General features: G+C 38.0%; 1 protein-coding gene across 1 annotated transcript; it reads right to left on the reverse strand.

Moving 5' to 3' along the window:
- Positions 1–14,216: 14,216 nt before the first annotated feature.
- Positions 14,217–15,889, reverse strand: LOC126790401 (uncharacterized). The gene is made up of 3 exons (XM_050516617.1): positions 15,720–15,889; positions 15,513–15,638; positions 14,217–14,906 (listed from the first exon to the last, which is right to left on the reverse strand). Exons 1-3 carry the CDS (start codon positions 15,804–15,806, stop codon positions 14,472–14,474), a joined length of 648 nt encoding a protein of 215 aa, XP_050372574.1. The 5' UTR covers positions 15,807–15,889; the 3' UTR covers positions 14,217–14,471.
- Positions 15,890–17,947: the final 2,058 nt, after the last annotated feature.

Raw genomic sequence — 17,947 nt, forward strand, 5'->3', positions numbered from 1 at the left:
TCACAAGTTTAACACTTTGAAAATACTCGACATTTAGTTTCTAAAAATTCGGGTTATTACAAGTACACCTCTGTTACCCCTCAAATAGTATACCGCCGACGTTGGGCAACCTCCTCGCTACCCAACGCCCGACATTGGGCAACCTCCTCGCTACCCAACGTCTAATATAGAGCAACCTCCTCGCTACCCGATGTCCAAAAATATGAGTACTCATGAGCCGATAACCCACCTGTTACCTCACATGTAGTACTCCGGCAGACAGACTAGAGCTCTAACTGTATCGTAACTTTCGCCCGGCCAAAGGCTAGGTTTCGACATGCCACACACGTTCGAAGACTGGTCCGAAGACATAAACACGTACAATAATTTACTCATTATTTGTACAAATCGCATCAACATGCTCAATATATAATTCTCATCACCATTGTGATCATAATTCACAACCGAAATCCAAACAGTATATAATATAGCAAACTATATATATATGTACATATTTACCATTTATACAATATATATATAATCCACTTTATTATATACATGTCATATTTCTTAAACACGTCTGAAGACAAAACTATTTAACAATTCTCAACGTTAAAACCACGTACAATAATCTACTCATTATTTGTACAAATCGCATCACAAGCTCAATATATAATTCTCATCACCATTGTGATCATATTCACAACGAAATCCTAACAGTATATAATATAGCAAACTATATATATATAGTTTGCTATTAATACAAATATATATATTCCACTATATCAATTACATGTTATATTTCATTCTTTAAACTTCTGCATAACCTTAAATCTCCGCAAGGGTAGATTCGTAAATAAGTGAGATTCTACTCACCTTATAATCTCGAGCGCAATTCTACAATTCCGAATGTAAATTCATTTTCTTGAATTATTGATCACCTGGAAAATGATAAGAAAAGAATTTAGAATCGTTACGTAAACCTTAAATGCCGAAACAGTAATAATATGTTACTGTTCAGCAATTTCTGGTTTTACGAATTTACTGATCACGGAGTTACTATTAACGTATTTACTATTCATGTATTACTGTACAAATACATCTTAATTACGTATTTATGTACAAATACATATTAATTACGTATTTCTGTACAAATACATATTAATTACATATTTATATACGTATGAATACTATTCAAAAGTAAATACTGTTTCAATAATAATAATTACTTATTTATCCTTCTGAAATTACTTTAACATTTACTGAATGTAATTTACATTTACATTTACCGAATGTAAATAAAACTTACATTTAATGTACGTAATTTACTTTTTACATTCACCGTACATAAAATAAATAAATTTACAATTTACTGTTCCCGGAACACTGTTCACGCTCAGCCGCACGTGGCGGCGTCTGGGGTACACGCGCCACCTCCGGCAGCCTGCGCGTGAGGCCCACGCGCCAAGCCTATGGCCGGTGCGTAGCACGCCACTGCCGCCCCCAAACCCTTCACCTTCCTCCCCTCTTCCTCCCCACGGCCTCACACCGCCTCTAAGCCACTTCACTGCCCTTCACGCACCGCCTAAGGCGGCAGTATCTCTCCACCTTCCCCGACCTCCGATCTCCACCAAAACACCACAAAAAATTAAACAACATCATCACAACAACCAACCTAGGCTAACCTCACCTCGATTCGAGCTTGAAAACTACTGGAGATGGGCTTGGGTGCAGCGGAGGAAAACGCAGAAATTGGCGGCGTTGATGGAGCTCCGGCGCGGCGTGAGCGGGTGCGTCGACCTCGGGGTCGCATGCGGGGGTGGTGCGACGCCTCCTAGGCCGGCGGTGAGGGCCACGTCTCCCTGAGAAAGGAGATCAGAGGTGAAGCCGAGAGGGAGAGGGAGAGTTTCGGGGTGAGAGAGAGAAAGGGAGGCGGAGAGAGAGAAGAGAGAAGAGGTTTCCAAATATGGGAACTCTAACTGAAAAATTCCTTTTTTATATCTGTTTCCAAAATCGGAAACTAATTTCTGACGTTAATAAATTTCACATCCGATGTTCGATTCAACCATGTGACGCGTCAACGAACTCGTGTCGACGAGCTCTACAACTTTCGTGACAGAAGTTTTTGCAAACGAGCGATAAAATAAAAGTCGATACACACGTTGCAGAAACGTAACGTTTTTCTAAATAAATGTTCTGAGAACGTTTCCGTTTTCGTTTCGAAATGTCGCGAACCACCAATTGTCATTTTAAACTAATTAAACAAACTTTACAAATTGAAAACCACTCGGTAATTAGTTATGAAAAATTCAGGTTATTACAATCTACCCCCTTTAAAGGAATTTCGTCTCGAAATTCAAGTTCACTCAACAAACAACTGTGGATATCTTGTCTTCATGTCCGATTCTAGCTCCCAAGATGCACCACCCTCATCATTGTGACTCCACAATACCTTGACTAGCTCTACTTCTTTCCTCCGAAGCTTCTTTTTGGATCTATCCAGAATACGAACCGGTTCAACAACAAATGTGGCATTTTCCTTCACTTCAATGGTACTATGATCGATCACATGTGACTCATCTGGTACATAAATGTGGAAGACGTTGTGAACGCCCGACATGCTAGTAGGCAAGGCTAGTCGATATGCTAGTTCTCCCACCTTCTCGAGAATCTCAAAGGGCCCAACATACCTCGGAGCCAACTTTCCTTTATTGCCAAATCTCACTACACCCCTCATAGGTGAAACTTTTAAAAACACATGACACCTATCTAAAATTCCACGTCTCCTCTTTAAATCTGCATAGCTCTTCTGTCTACTCTGGGCGGTCCGGATTCTATCTCGAATGATCAAGATCTTCTCTGTGGTTTCCTGAACCACCTCTGGACCCATCAATGCTTCATCACCTACTTCAGCCCAACAGATCGGTGATTGACATGGTCTACCATAAAGAGCCTCATAAGGTGCCATGCCGATGCTAGAATGGTAACTGTTGTTGTAGGCAAACTCAATCAATCTCAAATGATCCTCCCAGCTACCTTTAAAATCTGGCACACAAGCTCTCAACATATCTTCCATCACCTGATTCACCCTTTCCGTCTGTCCATCAGTCTGAGGATGAAAAGCAGTACTCATATCCAAGGTAATACCCATCGCTTTCTGTAAACCACCCCAGAACTTCGAAGTGAAACGTGCGTCTCGATCAGAAACAACAGAAATTGGAGCTCCATGAAGTCTCACTACCTCATCCACATATAGTTTCCCTAGCAAGTCCACTGAGTACTTCATTGACACTGGAAGAAAATGAGCCGACTTCGTCAACCGATCGACAATCACCCATATAGCATCATGACCCTTCTTGGATCTAGGCAGTCCAGTCACAAAATCCATAGATATCTGCTCCCACTTCCAAAGAGGAATAGTCAATGGCTTCAACATGCCAGCTGGTCGTTGATGTTCTGCTTTTACTTGCTGACATGTAAGGCACTTCGATACAAATTCCGCTACATCATTCTTCATACCGTTCCACCAGAATTGCCTGCATAGGTCCTTGTACATCTTGGTGTTCCCTGGATGAACGGTATAACGTGATCGATGTGCCGTACGAAGGACCTCTTCCTTGACATCATCATAATCCGGGACACACAATCTTGCCCCAAATCTCAACCCTCCATCGGGTCCAACTCTTCACTTGGAAGGACACTCATCAAGCGTATCCACTACAAGATCTGCCAACTTAGCTTGTGAGAATTTATCTTGCGCCTGACTCTGTATGATCCTCGTGATTAATGTGGGTTGCACTGTGACGCTACCAAGAAAGACCCTTGGTTCTCCTCCCGATGGTATCAAGTCAAACTCTGATGCAGTTTCGAGCATGAACCATTCCTGAACCATAAGTGAAGCTACCACACCTCTCGGTTTCCTGCTCAAAGCATCGGCCACCACATTTGCCTTCCCCGGGTGATACTCCAATGTGAAGTCATAATCCTTGAGGAGTTCCATCCATCTCCTCTGTCTCATATTTAGTTCCTTCTATGCGAATAAGTACTTCAAACTCTTATGATCTGAAAAGAGTTTAAATTTCTCACCATACAAATAATGTCTCCAAATCTTTAAGGCAAATACAACTGCCGCAAGCTCTAGGTCGTGAGTGGGGTAGTTCTTCTCATGAATCTTCAACTGTCTAAAGCCATACGCAACAACTCCTCCATGCTGCATCAACACACAACCCAAGCCCTGGAGTGAAGCATCACTGTAAATGACATAACCGCCCCCACTAGAGGGAATCGTTAACACTGGAGCTGTGGTCAAACTGGTCTTTAGTTTGTTGAATGCCTTCTTACAAGCTTCCGTCCACATAAACGGAACATCTTTCTTGGTCAACTTGGTCAATGAAGATGCAATACTAGAAAACCCTTCGATAAATCTCCTGTAGTAACCTACCAAACTGAGGAAACTGCGAATCTCTGTAGGGTTCTTTGGACGACTCCAATTTTTTACTGCCTCTACCTTTGACGAGTCCACTAGTACTCTATCTTTAGAAATGACATGACCGAGAAACTTGACCTCTTCTTTCCAGAACTCACACTTCTCGAGTTTGGCATACAATTTTGCTTCCTTCAAGGTATGCAGCACCGTTCTCAGATGCACTACATGCTCTTCCTGTGACTTTGAGTATATCAGAATGTCATCCACAAATACCACCACAAAATCGTCCAAGTACGGGCTAAAGACTTGGTTCATCAAACTCATAAAGACAGTTGGTGTATTTGTTAGACCAAACGGCATGACAACAAACTCATAATGTCCATACCGAGTCCTAAAGGCTGTCTTCGATATATCTTCTTCCTTCACCCTGAGTTGATGATAACCGGATCTCAAATCAATCTTAGAGAACACCGTAGCTGATTGAACAAATTATCAATCCTAGGTAAGGGATACCTATTCTTGATGGTCACCTTGTTCAGTTCTCTGTGGTCCACACATAACCGTAAGGAACCATCTTTCTTTTTCACGAACAAAACCGGTGCTCCTCAAGGTGAAACACTAGGTCTAATGAACCCTTGGTCCAATAGCTCATCGATCTGCACCTTTAACTCCTTAAGTTCGTTTTGCCCCATTCTATAGGGCGCCTTTGACACAGGTGCCGTACCAGATACTACATCAATGCAGAAATCTACCGCTCTTCGAGGAGGTAGCCCTGGTATCCCTTGGAACACCTCACTATACTCAAAGACTACCACAATGTCTGTAATAGTTACTTTCTGATCCACCGATTCCACATGTGCCAAAACTCCTGATCTCATGGCATTATCTGACTTGAGGCAACGATAACGAAACACTGGTTCTCCGGGTCGATGAAAGGACACTACCATGTCAAAAAAATCAATCACCGCATGCTGCGGCCTCAACCAATCAATTCCCAAGATCACATCATAGGTGTGGTCCGGAATCATAATCAACGAAGCAGAGAACTCTCTACTTTCAATCACAATAGGACAAGCCTTGCAGATTGTCTCCAACTCAAGGGACACTCCAAGGGGTGAAGTGACACATAAAGCGTTTCCAAGAGGTGTATGAATCAATCCTAGCATCTCTACTACCGAACTAGCAATAAATGAATGCGATGCTCCCGTATCAAACAGTACTCTAGCAAGGTAGTCAAAAAGTGATAAAGTACCTTCCACTCCTGTGTCTCGCTGATCCACTGCAAACACTCTAGCTTGACCCGCTGGTAGTCGTCTCTGCTGACGTTCATGTCTACCCTGAAGGGGTCGGGTACAATCTCTAGCCATGTGTCCCACTTGCCCGCACCTGTACCAGCCTGCTCTCTTCGGTTTCTGACATGTTGTGGCGTAGTGCCCCATTTCGTTGCAGACAAAACACCTCACTGATGCCAATGGTCTAACAAGTGGAATCCTGATAGATGGAGATGCCGCCTTAGCCGGAATCTGGTAGTAGGGTCTTGGCCTCTTCCATGATCTATCCTTCGGCTCTGAGTGCTCACTGCCTGAACAGATTGCCTTGCCTTTTCCCTTTGCATCTCTATCTCCCACCTCTCCTACTCGAGTCTTATCTGCCTGTTCCAAGTTCATAGCACTCTCATATATCAACTCCTTGGTAGACAGACACAGAGCTGATATGATGGTCTTGTACTCTTGTTTAAGCCTTCGTAGAAACTTCTGAGCTAAGGAGGTCGCACCCATAGGCCTGACATACCAGTACAACTGTGAAAAACGAGCATCATACTTTCTAACATTCATATCCTCCTGTACTAGTGCAAGGAACTCAAGCTCTAAGTTCTCATGTACAGAGGCTGGAAAGTACTTCTCTCGGAAGAGAGCCGTGAAACCATCCCAGGTGAAGGTAGACGCGTCCACCGTTTGCCTCATACTCTTCCACCAATCTAGAGCATCATCTTTCAGAAAGAATGTAGCTATCTTTCTCTTCTCTATCTCTGAGCACTCTATCATCTCAAAATAAGTTTCCATGCTCTCGATCCAATGGTCAGCTACCATATGATCCAGGCCTCCATGAAATCACGGCACTGACAGTCCACTGATATCCTTGATCAGCTTTAGCACTCGACCATCATCTCTAACAACAGCAGCAGGATCAACCTGTTCTTCCTGTAGAGCAGCCTCCTCATAAAGGTTCTCCACGTTGCGGACTCGGCCTGCGGCCCTACCTCGGCCTCGGCCTCTCGCCCGTCCTCGGCCCTTATCCGAATTCATCACCTTCAAACAATTCAACACTTAGTCAATACTTGTGAAGTCTCGAATTCAACAAAATAGATCCAATAGATATCAACATGAAATTTCAGAATAAGGTAAATCATCGAAGTATCATCACGATACACCCTAGAGGACCAAACCATAAGGTATGGCTCCTAACACTCTCGCGTACCCGGCGACATATCAATACCGAGGAGCATGTGATGGGTGCCCGCTGCAGTCGGATTATCGCTCCTGGATGATATTGATAATCTCCAAATACGCACTTAGGCTCTGATACCAACTGTCACAACCCCAAAATTTCAAGTATGAAACTCGAAATTCGTCGTCGTGAAAAACTCTCAAACAATCTCAATAAGTCGAAATCGTTTAAATGTTTCAGCGGATCATTACTGAGTTCACAATATAACTTAGACAACCAATTATTACAAACCAAAATTTATAAATCAACATTACATCAAATGAAAATGTAATAATCCTCACAAATTCTCACACAAATCCACACAATCCTCACCACAAGATGGAAGATGAACGACTTCGAATCTTCAAAATTGTCCTTCGATTTCCACTAATCAACACCTGCGGAATTATCCCCTACACCATCGAATAGGTGCACCGGGATTGTAAACACAAACCTGGTAAGCTTTACAGCTTGTATAAGTAAAATAACAAATACCACTCGCATACGAAAATCCACAAATCAAACAAATATAAATGCACTCATGTCAAATTAGACGACTCATCTGGTTTTCTAATAATGTGAAAATATATGAACTCATGAGAATTGGGCAACCCCTCTGTTTACCCAAATGCATTTATAATACGGGTACTCATGAGCACATGTACACCTCTGTTACCCCTCACTTAGTACACCGCCGACATTGGACAGTCATTTGTCATCCAATATCAAAAATATATATGGGTACTCATAAGCCGATAACCCATCCGTTACCTCATATGCAGTACCCCGGCAGACAGACTAGAGCTCTAACTGTATCGTAACTTTGGCCCGGCCAAAGGCTAGGTTCCGACATGCCAAACGCGTCCGAAGACAAAACTCGTCCGAAGACATAAACACGTCCGAAGACAAAAAAACTCGTCCGAAGACATCAATCACGTCCGAAGACAAAACTCGTCCGAAGACATCAGTCACGTCCGAAGACAAAACTCGTCCGAAGACAAAACGTTTTTAACAAACTCCATGTTAAAACCACATACAATAATCATCGCCTCATATTGAACAAATTAAATCGACATGCTCAATATATAATCTCTTCATCAAAATGAATATATTCACAACGAAATCATGACAGTAAATAATATAGGAAACTATATATATGTACATATTTATCATTAATACAAATACATATATTCCACAATATCAATTACATGTCATATTTCATTCTTCAAACTTTTGCATAACCTTGAATCTCCGCAATGGTAGATTCGTAAATAAGTGAGATTTTACTCACCTTATAATCTCGAGCGTAATTCCACAATTCCGAATGTAATTCATTTTCTTGAATTATTGACGAGCTCTACTACTTTTTTGAATGAAGTTTTTGCAAACGAGCGACATAATAAAAGTCGATACACACGTTGCGGAAATGTAACGTTTTTCTAAATAAACGTTCCGAGAACGTTTCCGTTTTCGTTTCGAAATGTCGCGAACCACCAATTGTCGTTTTAAACTAATTTCACAAACTTTACAAATTGAAAACCACTCGGTAATTAGTTCCAAAAAATTCGGGTTATTGCAAACTGTTTGGTAACTGCATTCGTAACTATATTGATACTAAATAATTTTTTATGTAACTGTGTCAATAACTATGGTTTTATAAAGTAACTTTTTGGATATTGTTTTTTTGTAGGTGCGATATAGGGAGATACAATAGCGAGGAAACGCCGACAACTACTTAAAGTACTAAGACCACATGTGGCTAATTTGCGAGTTACATGGAAGTTATATATATATATATATATATATAGCAATTAATCAATATAACTAATCATGTAACTAGGCTACTATAGTAACGTCTCATTTAACTACTCAAGTAACTGGTCACTAATTATGTAACTGGTCTTGTAACTGTAAAATTATTGATCATGTAACTGTTTATTTGACAGATATAATCAGTCTTGTAATTACTAAAGCACCGCAACAATAGTGTGTCTCAACCATATCAGTAAGCCTTGTAACTAATCAAGTAACTAGATATATAACTAACCATGTAACTACTTAAATACTAACTAGGTAACCACCTAAATATGTGGTCAAGTGACTACTCATGTAACTGATTATTCGCAATGTGAACGCCAATATTATACGTTTCACCATGCCACTAGCCCATGTAACTGGTCATGTAACTAATTAAGTAACTAATCATGTAACTAACCATGTAACTATATTGTAACTCTCTATGTGAATGTATTTAACTATTTGATAACTGTGTTAGTAACTTTGTTGGTATTGAGTAAATGTCTTGTAAACTACATTGATATTGCAAGCGACAGTATGTATAACAATGTGTTAACGTTGTTTGATTGTCTATCCAAATAATTAGTTACATGATCAGTTAGTTAAATAGTTACATGATCATATACTGATAATATTGAGTAATTATATTGACATCGTGTAACTGACTAGGTAACTATATTAGTAACTCTGTTGGAATTGAGTAACTGATAATACTTAAATAGTTACATGAGCATATACTAATAATATTGAGTAACTTTATTGACATTGTGTAACTGTCTAAGTAACTATATTGGTAATTATTTTGGTAGTTATATTAGTAACTCTATTGAAATAGAGTAACTATCAACAAGTTTGTTAGAATTGAGTAACTGTTTTGGTAACTATATTAGTAATTATGTTGGAATTGCATAACTGTCTTGGTAACTACATTAGTAACTCTATTGGAATTAAGTAACTGTCTTGGTAACTATGTTGGTAACTGTCCAGTAATGTCAGGATAATGGAGGTGATGAGGTGAATTGGAGGACGTTACCATTAATAAACGGTTGAAGCAACTATGAAGTACAAGCCTAATATGATGAGAGTATCAATGGTAGACACTTCAAAGCTAAAAGCTTTGACCATTAGCCAATGCTCACAACCAGACACTTCTTCTATATTGTAATGGAAAATGATTGATGAACCGATGTAAATTTGTACATATCGGACTCGAAGAGTCGGAGAGTCAGAGGAGTCTTCAGGTCATGTAACTACTCAAATAACTCGTTATGTAAATGGTACTATTCAAGAAATTGTCTATATAATTGTCTTTATCTTACTATCTAACCCATCACATGTAATTTCCATCAATACCATATAACTATTGATATTGAGTAACTATTTCAGTAACTGTATTGATATTAAGTAATTGTTTTGGTAATTGTCTATGTAACTACAATCTCCATTGTATTGATATGAGTAACTATTTCGGTAACCATTCATGTAACGAATAACGGTTTTGGTAACTGTATTAAGATAAAGTAACTTTTTGGGTTTGGTAACTATTCATTTAATTGATTATTCACAGGGTATAATTAGTCTTATGACTATCAATTATGCGATCAGAACACACTCCTATTATCGTGTAGCGGCACACTGCAAATAATAGGTTACATTGGTATATATGTAGTAGTTACTTCAGTAGTTACTTGCTCAATTTCAAGATGCTTTAGTAGTCACATAACTGGTTACATTGTACTTGTATAGAAAAGTGAATTTGGTTAATAAGTGCAGCAAATTGTATATTTCAACATGAAAGTTCAATCACTTATAAAATGCCTATAATAAGTATTTATGTTTCAACAATGCATCACATGCTTTGAATCAACTAACTAATAATGATAGTTACAATGATAGTTACATGCATAGTTACAAGTGTAATTTAATGATTGTATATAGTTACAATAATAGTCATAAATCTACTTGACATTTGACATCATGTCATTCACAATAGTGATCACAACAATCACAACAAGCAAAATGATAACTACAACGCCAGATTGAGTAATAGTTACTTCAACATGTTATGATGATTATATTAACTTAATATGTAACTGTGTAATAATTGTTTTGTAGCTGTCTAAGTAACTATCTATGTCTCCTTATCAATAATTGTTATTTTTAAAAGTTCAAACTGTAGCCTAACCTCATCCTCCTCCTATTCCATAGCGATCAGAGCCATTAGAGTCGGCGACTCTGACGAGGATGAGAGATGAGAGAGATGAGATGAGATCTCCATTGTCGGGGAGTTCGGTGGCTAGGGTGGTGATTTGGTTTTGGGTTCATCTTTTTTTTTTTGAGAGAGAAAGAGAGATCAGATTACTAAAAGTTGTTAGGACTTAAAAGTGAAATAATGTAAAAATAGAAAGAAATTATATAATGGTGTAAGCAAATAATGAAAACAACATCATTTTATCATTTCTTAAACATAAAATGAACATTTTTTTCATGTACATACTATGTATAACAAGGTCGTTTTTATCATGTGGTACACAATAATATATATTTTTGCAAAAATGCCATTTTGCATTCCAAATTTGGCCATAATTATCAGTTTGCACCCTGAACTTACATTTGAGTTAATTTACCTCCTAAATTTGATAAAAATTGCTAATTTGCACCTCATCCGTTAAATGTAATGTTTTCCATCCAATTTTAAGTTACATGTCATGCATTTGAGGGAGAGTATTGTCATTATATATTTATTCATATTTAATAATGAAATAAATTAATAAAATTACTTAAGAGGAACACTTGCTACTATATTTTTTTATTTTTTCGAAAAATGTTATTGATTTATATATTTATTATTTTACGTGATATGATATGTTAAAAGATATCAACAAAATATAAATAAATACATAGAAAATTAAAAATAAATGTATACATATAAATATATATATATATATATTTGAATGAGTGAGTATCTTGAATATATAATTCGAAGTAGGGTTAAGTATGTAAAAAAAATGTAAATAGATAATTTGATTAAAAAAATAATCTTCATTTTAAAGAATATTTTATTTGTTTAAAAATATATATATAAATAAAAAGTGACAACATTACTACTCATGTGCATAACATGTGACATAAAATTGGATAAAAAAAGTTAAATTTAACGGATATGGTGCAAATCGGCAATTTTTATTAAGTTTAGGAGGTAAATTGACTTAAATGAAAGTTCGGGGTGCAAATTGATAATTTCAGCCAAATTTAGGATGTATTTTGACAATTTTGCCTATTTGTTTTTACCATTTCAACCTTCAAATGACCTTTTTGAATAATTTCTTCTTAAATATTTAAAGTGAACAGTCTAATTACATTATTAATCGTTTTCGTAATTACTTCTTTGGTGTCTAAGCCTGTTGCTTAAGATTTGGTGCCACAGCGTTCTGAATGTGATACCACGTACGTACTGGTTCATAGTTTCACACCAGCTCTCATTTTTAATTTAGTGCTGCAGGAATCTTAATTATCTCATCAGCCTCCTACTATGATCTTATTAATTAGACAGCCAAAATCGTCTATAAAATGCCAGCTTTCTATGTACACGTACTAGACACTTCTTATAGAAAAACTGTAAAAGTGAAAAACACTAGGGTAAGTTATACTTCCACAACGTACCCTAGATCTTAAACCGTTTTTTTTTCTTCAGCTAAATTTTGGTTTTATTTCTCTTGTTGTATAACCATTGCTAATAATTTCATTAACTCTCAGATTGTTAATTATAGTTGTTGCCCCTCTTTAACTAATTTCAGGGTTCCATTTTGAGTGTGATTACCATCATGAGGACCATATTTACTGACCATCATGAGGACCATATATACTGATCATATATGTTGTCATTTCGAGTGTGGTCCATTTTCAGGGTTCCATTTTGCCCGGACTCTCGCCTCTGCATCGAAAAAGAGTGGTGGTCCTGTTATAGATCTGGAGAAGCTTGGTGGCGGCTCTGTTCGCCGAGCAAATAATTTTTTCCTTCTTGGTCGTCCTCTGACACGACGTACTATAGATCTGACGGCTTTCATCAATTGTTTTCATCGAACATGGCTCGTTTCTAGAGCTTTTGGACTTATTGAGGAAGATTTGGAGCAGTGTATTGCTTTTTTAAGACGAAAAATGGTGGGAGACTATGGGGCAGCAAGAACAAAGCCCCCAAGCCAAAAAAACAGCCGAATCCTTCGGTTCCATGTGTGAAACTACCTATGAGGTCTAATGGGGAGGAGGTTTGCCTTAGTCAGGGCAAGGGAATCACATAGACTTTTGGCACGTCACCTAAACTATTCAGATTGGTAGATCTTTCTGTTTTACTCTCGGTATCATGTGTCGTACACTAATTGCGGTCTCTAAGCGATGTGTAATATCTGCTATAGGAGTTTATTGGATGCTTGTTTTACCCTCGGATAGTTGTACGTTTATTTTGTGCTCATTCTATAATGAGAGTTACTTGTCGTATACTGCATTGTACCGATTGATCTTAGATCAATATTTAATGTCATAGGGCAATACAATTCACGATGTATGTAGCATTTTGGACCTCGGTTATGGTAACTATGGTTTTCTCAAAAAAAAAAAACTTTCGATTGATGCTGGCATCGATCTGTACAAGTCGACGGTAAAAGGTTGGCTTGAATGAGCGTCACCTAGATCAAGTCAAAAATGATCCAAACTTGCGCCGAAGTGCCGAAGTGTAATGACCCGATTTTTCAGGATCAAATTATATGAATTCTTAGAAATTAATAAAATTAATAAACCGCATTTGTTTCGCTTCGCGACGTTGTCGAAATCGAAAACGGAACCGTATTTTGAAAACTAAATTAGAAAAACGTTACGTTTCCGCGACGCGAGAATAGACTTTTACTCCGTCGCTCGTTCCGAAAACTTCCTTCACGAAAGTTGTAGGGCTCGTCGATACGGGTTCGTGAACATGTCACGCGTTCTAATCAGACGTTATACGTGAAAGTTATTAACGACGGAAGTTAGTTTCCGATTTTAGAAGAGGGTATAAAAAGGGAATTTTGGGATTAGGGTTTCTATTTTCGGAAACCCCTCACACGCATCCCTCCCTCTTTCTCTCTCTCTCTCTCTCTCTCTCTCTCTCTCTCCCTGGTCTCTCCCTCCCCCAGAAAACATCGCCGGCGATCTCGCCGACCGGACTGGAGTAGACAGCATACGGGTTACCTATTACTAGTTTTCTGCCGACAGCATATAAGAAAAAGTTTTCCTTTTATCAAACTGAAGAACCCTTCAGTATCATCCTTGCAATAACAAGAACACTGAGTTGCACGTCCACACATTATTTGTAATGCAAATGCACATGCACATGCAATCATAAAACCTAACAAAAGCATTAAAGGCATACAACGCTGATTCTAAATTACTCTACGAAATATTCACCAATTTCAGGAGTAAATCATCAGATTAGACAGTTTATTCAAAAGCTGGAATTCAGTAATCATATTCAGTTCTTTCTACTCCAATTAATATATACCACATAGAGGAATATAGTAACAGTTGCATTCTGTTTCCAGGAAGTTACACCAATATAGCTATTTGTGTAAAATACACTATCCAAAACCATAGGCACTATTCTGAAAACAAGAGGTTTGTATGATTGAATCAGCTAAGTACCAGAAATTATCTAGTGGAAGAGTAAGAGCATACCAACTATGACTAAGTCCCAGAACAAGTGACCGTACCATTGATCTTGATCAGACAATTGATCCACTTCTACAGTAAGAGTTCAAGTAGGCAGTGGTCCATGAAAAGTTCTTCCAGATCCAGAGCTGAACATAAACAAAACAGCTATTGCAAGGATCAATAGCAAAAGACACACAACCCGTATTTTGGCCTTCATTGATATAAGTTCAGCAATCCGGTACCTCTCTTCAGGCACAGTGTGTAAATCCTCTATAACAATCTCAACCAGTGCGTCCAGAAGCTTCTTGGATTTAGCATCCACACCAGCAGAGTTCAAGACCTCAGTCCGAGCTTGCTTTAGAAAGCTTGCTACTACCTCAGCCCCCATAGAACCAAACTTAGAGGCATCATTTCCACATGTAGCAACAGTCCAAGAGGAATGGCTTGACATTGTGGACTCTGAAGATGGAGAGAGATCAGAGGTAAACAAGCTCTCTGTTGAAGGTGAGAGTGCTGGATCTGGCAGGGTCATCAGAGTCTGAAAGACAAAAACACATAATTAAACTCCCCAACGATTCAGCCAGAAAAATCAAAGTCTCATAAACAAAACAGCAGTATCAGAGATAATTACATCTTTCTTCCAAAATTTCTCACTAACAAAAGTGCAGAAATTACAAATGCGTAAAATGCTTTACATAAGCAAGATTTGCAACCTCAAGTATCCACAAACTCTTGCAATCATATTGAATCAAATTCTATTTATACCAAAAAAGCACAATCAGATATCTTTTGCAATTGTCTCAGGCATTTCCTCAGTAACAAGAAAGTGTACACTATGTATGAATCAAAATCGTCACAACAGCAAAACTAGAGCAAAAACATGTAACCCAAAATGAACTGAAATCTCCACAGAATCGCATTCACATGACTCAATAGTATGTTTACACCAAACAGCAGTATCAAATATTATATATATCCTTCTCTTTGAGGCATTTTCTCAGTAACTAAATGTGCCTTAAAAACAGTTATGAATGCCTCAAAACCTTTACAACAACAACAACACTTAATGAAATGTAACAGAAGCAACAAATCATACAAAGACGGAGGATCAACTTTCAAAAGCGAGAGTGAAGTTGGAGCTAACCTGAGTGACGTCAGCATCGCGATTGATGTCATCGATCAGAGAAATCAGAGAGATCGGAGAGGAGTCCACCGAGTGCTTGACTTGCAGATCTTCGAAGATTGAAGAAAACAAGCTCTTCTTCGGAACCTGTAAGAGTAAGAATGCGATGGAGTGATGAAATTAGGGGTTTGAAATTGAAAAGGTGAAGCTAGGGATTGGAAGGCTTACGGTCTTCTTGGAGGAGGAGGCGCGATTGGAGAGCTTAGGAGGAAGACGAGCATGGTCCTTGAGTGGGGTTTGGTACTCCTTCATCATTTCTCTCTGCGCCTTCCTTCTCTTTTTGGCGGGAGATGATGATGAAGACGAAGGCTTTGATTTTTGTCACTGTGGAAAATGAGAAATTGACCACACTGGCCACTGGGTGACTGGAGTGAACAAAATGGGTTACGTATATAGCCGTAGGGCGGTCGGTTATTTTTCACTCGGGCCACACCAATAAGGGGTAATCTTGTCTTGATCATTGAAACTTGTAACAATGCGTCTAATACTATTTGATCTATCCTTTTACGGAAGCAAATTTGCCCTCACCGCCCGTTATATGTTTATTCATGTCCACTGTTTAGATAAAAATCACGTATTTTTTGTATTTAATATAGTTATATTATAGTTAATTTCTAAATTTTTTAAATTAATTATTAATTTATTTTTACCACGTGTCTTTTACTAGCTCGATAAATTATCTAGAGAAGTTGAGGCACGGGGCTTATATATTGGAGTTGCTCTCAAACTGGCTATTAATCGATGTTACTAATAATTGATGTGTTATATATGATTGGTGAAAGCTTATATTTATATCTCATGTTAATATTGACATTGAACATTAAGCAATTGAACAAATTACTCCTATACGTGTCTAAAACCCTGCTACTGTAAGCTGCCAAGCACTTGCAGTCCTCTCATTTATATATACGTCTGTTTGACTGTTTCTATCGAGTTAATCCTCGTGACTTAGGATATAAATATGACCTTGCACGCAATTCTTCATCCATGACTCCTAGAATTTAATTTGGACAAAATTTCACATATAGGAATGGCTAGGATATATAAATAACAGAATTGCACCACATTAATTGCAATGGCTGGAACTGCCCTATTGTACCTTTTGATCGAGCTACATGAGAACACAAGACACATAAAATGAGGAATTATTGGACGATATCACTTAAGTGACTTAACTAATGATACGAGGGTTGGTATACCCTATAATTTTCATTACTTAAAATGGAAGAAATTGTCCTTATACAATATTGCATCCATATATGGGTTTAGTAGTCACAATTCACTACATTACTCGAGGGTACGTAATCTCCTGACATAACTTAAGGACATAAAATATAATTACTTGTAAAGAATTATAGAATCTTTATAGAACTTGGAAACTTAATATTCCTATCTAGACTTAATTGGAATATCCATGATTCATCAGGATTTCTTTTTATGAAGGGATCGATCGATGGAGATCATCAGCTTCTACATATATCACCTGGCCTGCGAGTTACAAGTCGTCACTTATTATTTAATTATGTTATTCTAGCATGTGTGATTATGCACGTTTGTTTGTTTGTTTAATGCAAACAATTGGTATTAAAGCATCTCATATGCACGTAACTTGAAATCAAACTTCCTTCTTGAACTAAAAGAATCGAAGTTTGTTGAGTTCGTAAGTTTGATTTATATATGTACATACGAAATGCTCTGATACCACTTGTTAGCATTAAATTTACATATACATAGTCAAACACATGCTATAGACACAAATTAAGTATTGGAAAAGGCTAGAAACCTGATTTACTGATTATGTGAATGCCATCAAGACAAGTAGTATCAACAACAAATTGAGGATCAGCGCGCACACTCTGAAACCAAGCTAAGCCTCCGAGAGGTGTGTGGCAATTATGCCTTCTTCTCTTTATAATCGAGCACTGAAGCCCCCATTTACTTTGTGTATATATATATATAGTCTCTATCCAGAGTGAAGCTTCATTCTGAAATTACAGAGTGAAGTTTCAATTTTGGCACACTTTTCGGTCAATTGTTTTCACCATAAGCGATTTAATATTTAGATACGCTATTCAAGATCATCTCTACAAAATTTCATCTAATTCGGACATCGTTAAGGTATTGAAATTAGATTAAATTAATGAGCTATTAAAACTGTTCAACGTGAACCATTCGTGTAAATCTCAATTTTGAATGCTCAAACCATTGTCAAATTGGATGAAACTTTGTAGAGATGATCTTGAATAACATACCTAAATATTGAATCACTTATGGTGAAAAATTTGATCGAAAAAACTAAAAGCCCATACAAAATGAGCCCTAGGAAAGCCTGACGGAGCAATGCCGCGTGGAGGTAGAAGGCATTCAAGACCAAATGGAACGTTTTATACGAAAGT

This window comes from Argentina anserina, chromosome 4 (assembly GCF_933775445.1).
Source record: "Argentina anserina chromosome 4, drPotAnse1.1, whole genome shotgun sequence".
Classification (NCBI taxonomy): domain Eukaryota; kingdom Viridiplantae; phylum Streptophyta; class Magnoliopsida; order Rosales; family Rosaceae; genus Argentina; species Argentina anserina.

What these genes read in the sequence shown, in the direction of transcription:
- LOC126790401 (XM_050516617.1), bottom strand. Translation starts at nt 15,806, where the DNA reads ATGATGAAGGAGTACCAAACCCCACTCAAGGACCATGCTCGTCTTCCT. An exon ending in CCTCCTCCTCCAAGAAGACC is followed by an intron (nt 15,639 to 15,719) that starts GTAAGCCTTCCA and finishes TTACTCTTACAG; the next exon opens with GTTCCGAAGAAGAGCTTGTT. An exon ending in GCGATGCTGACGTCACTCAG is followed by an intron (nt 14,907 to 15,512) that starts GTTAGCTCCAAC and finishes TTTGTCTTTCAG; the next exon opens with ACTCTGATGACCCTGCCAGA.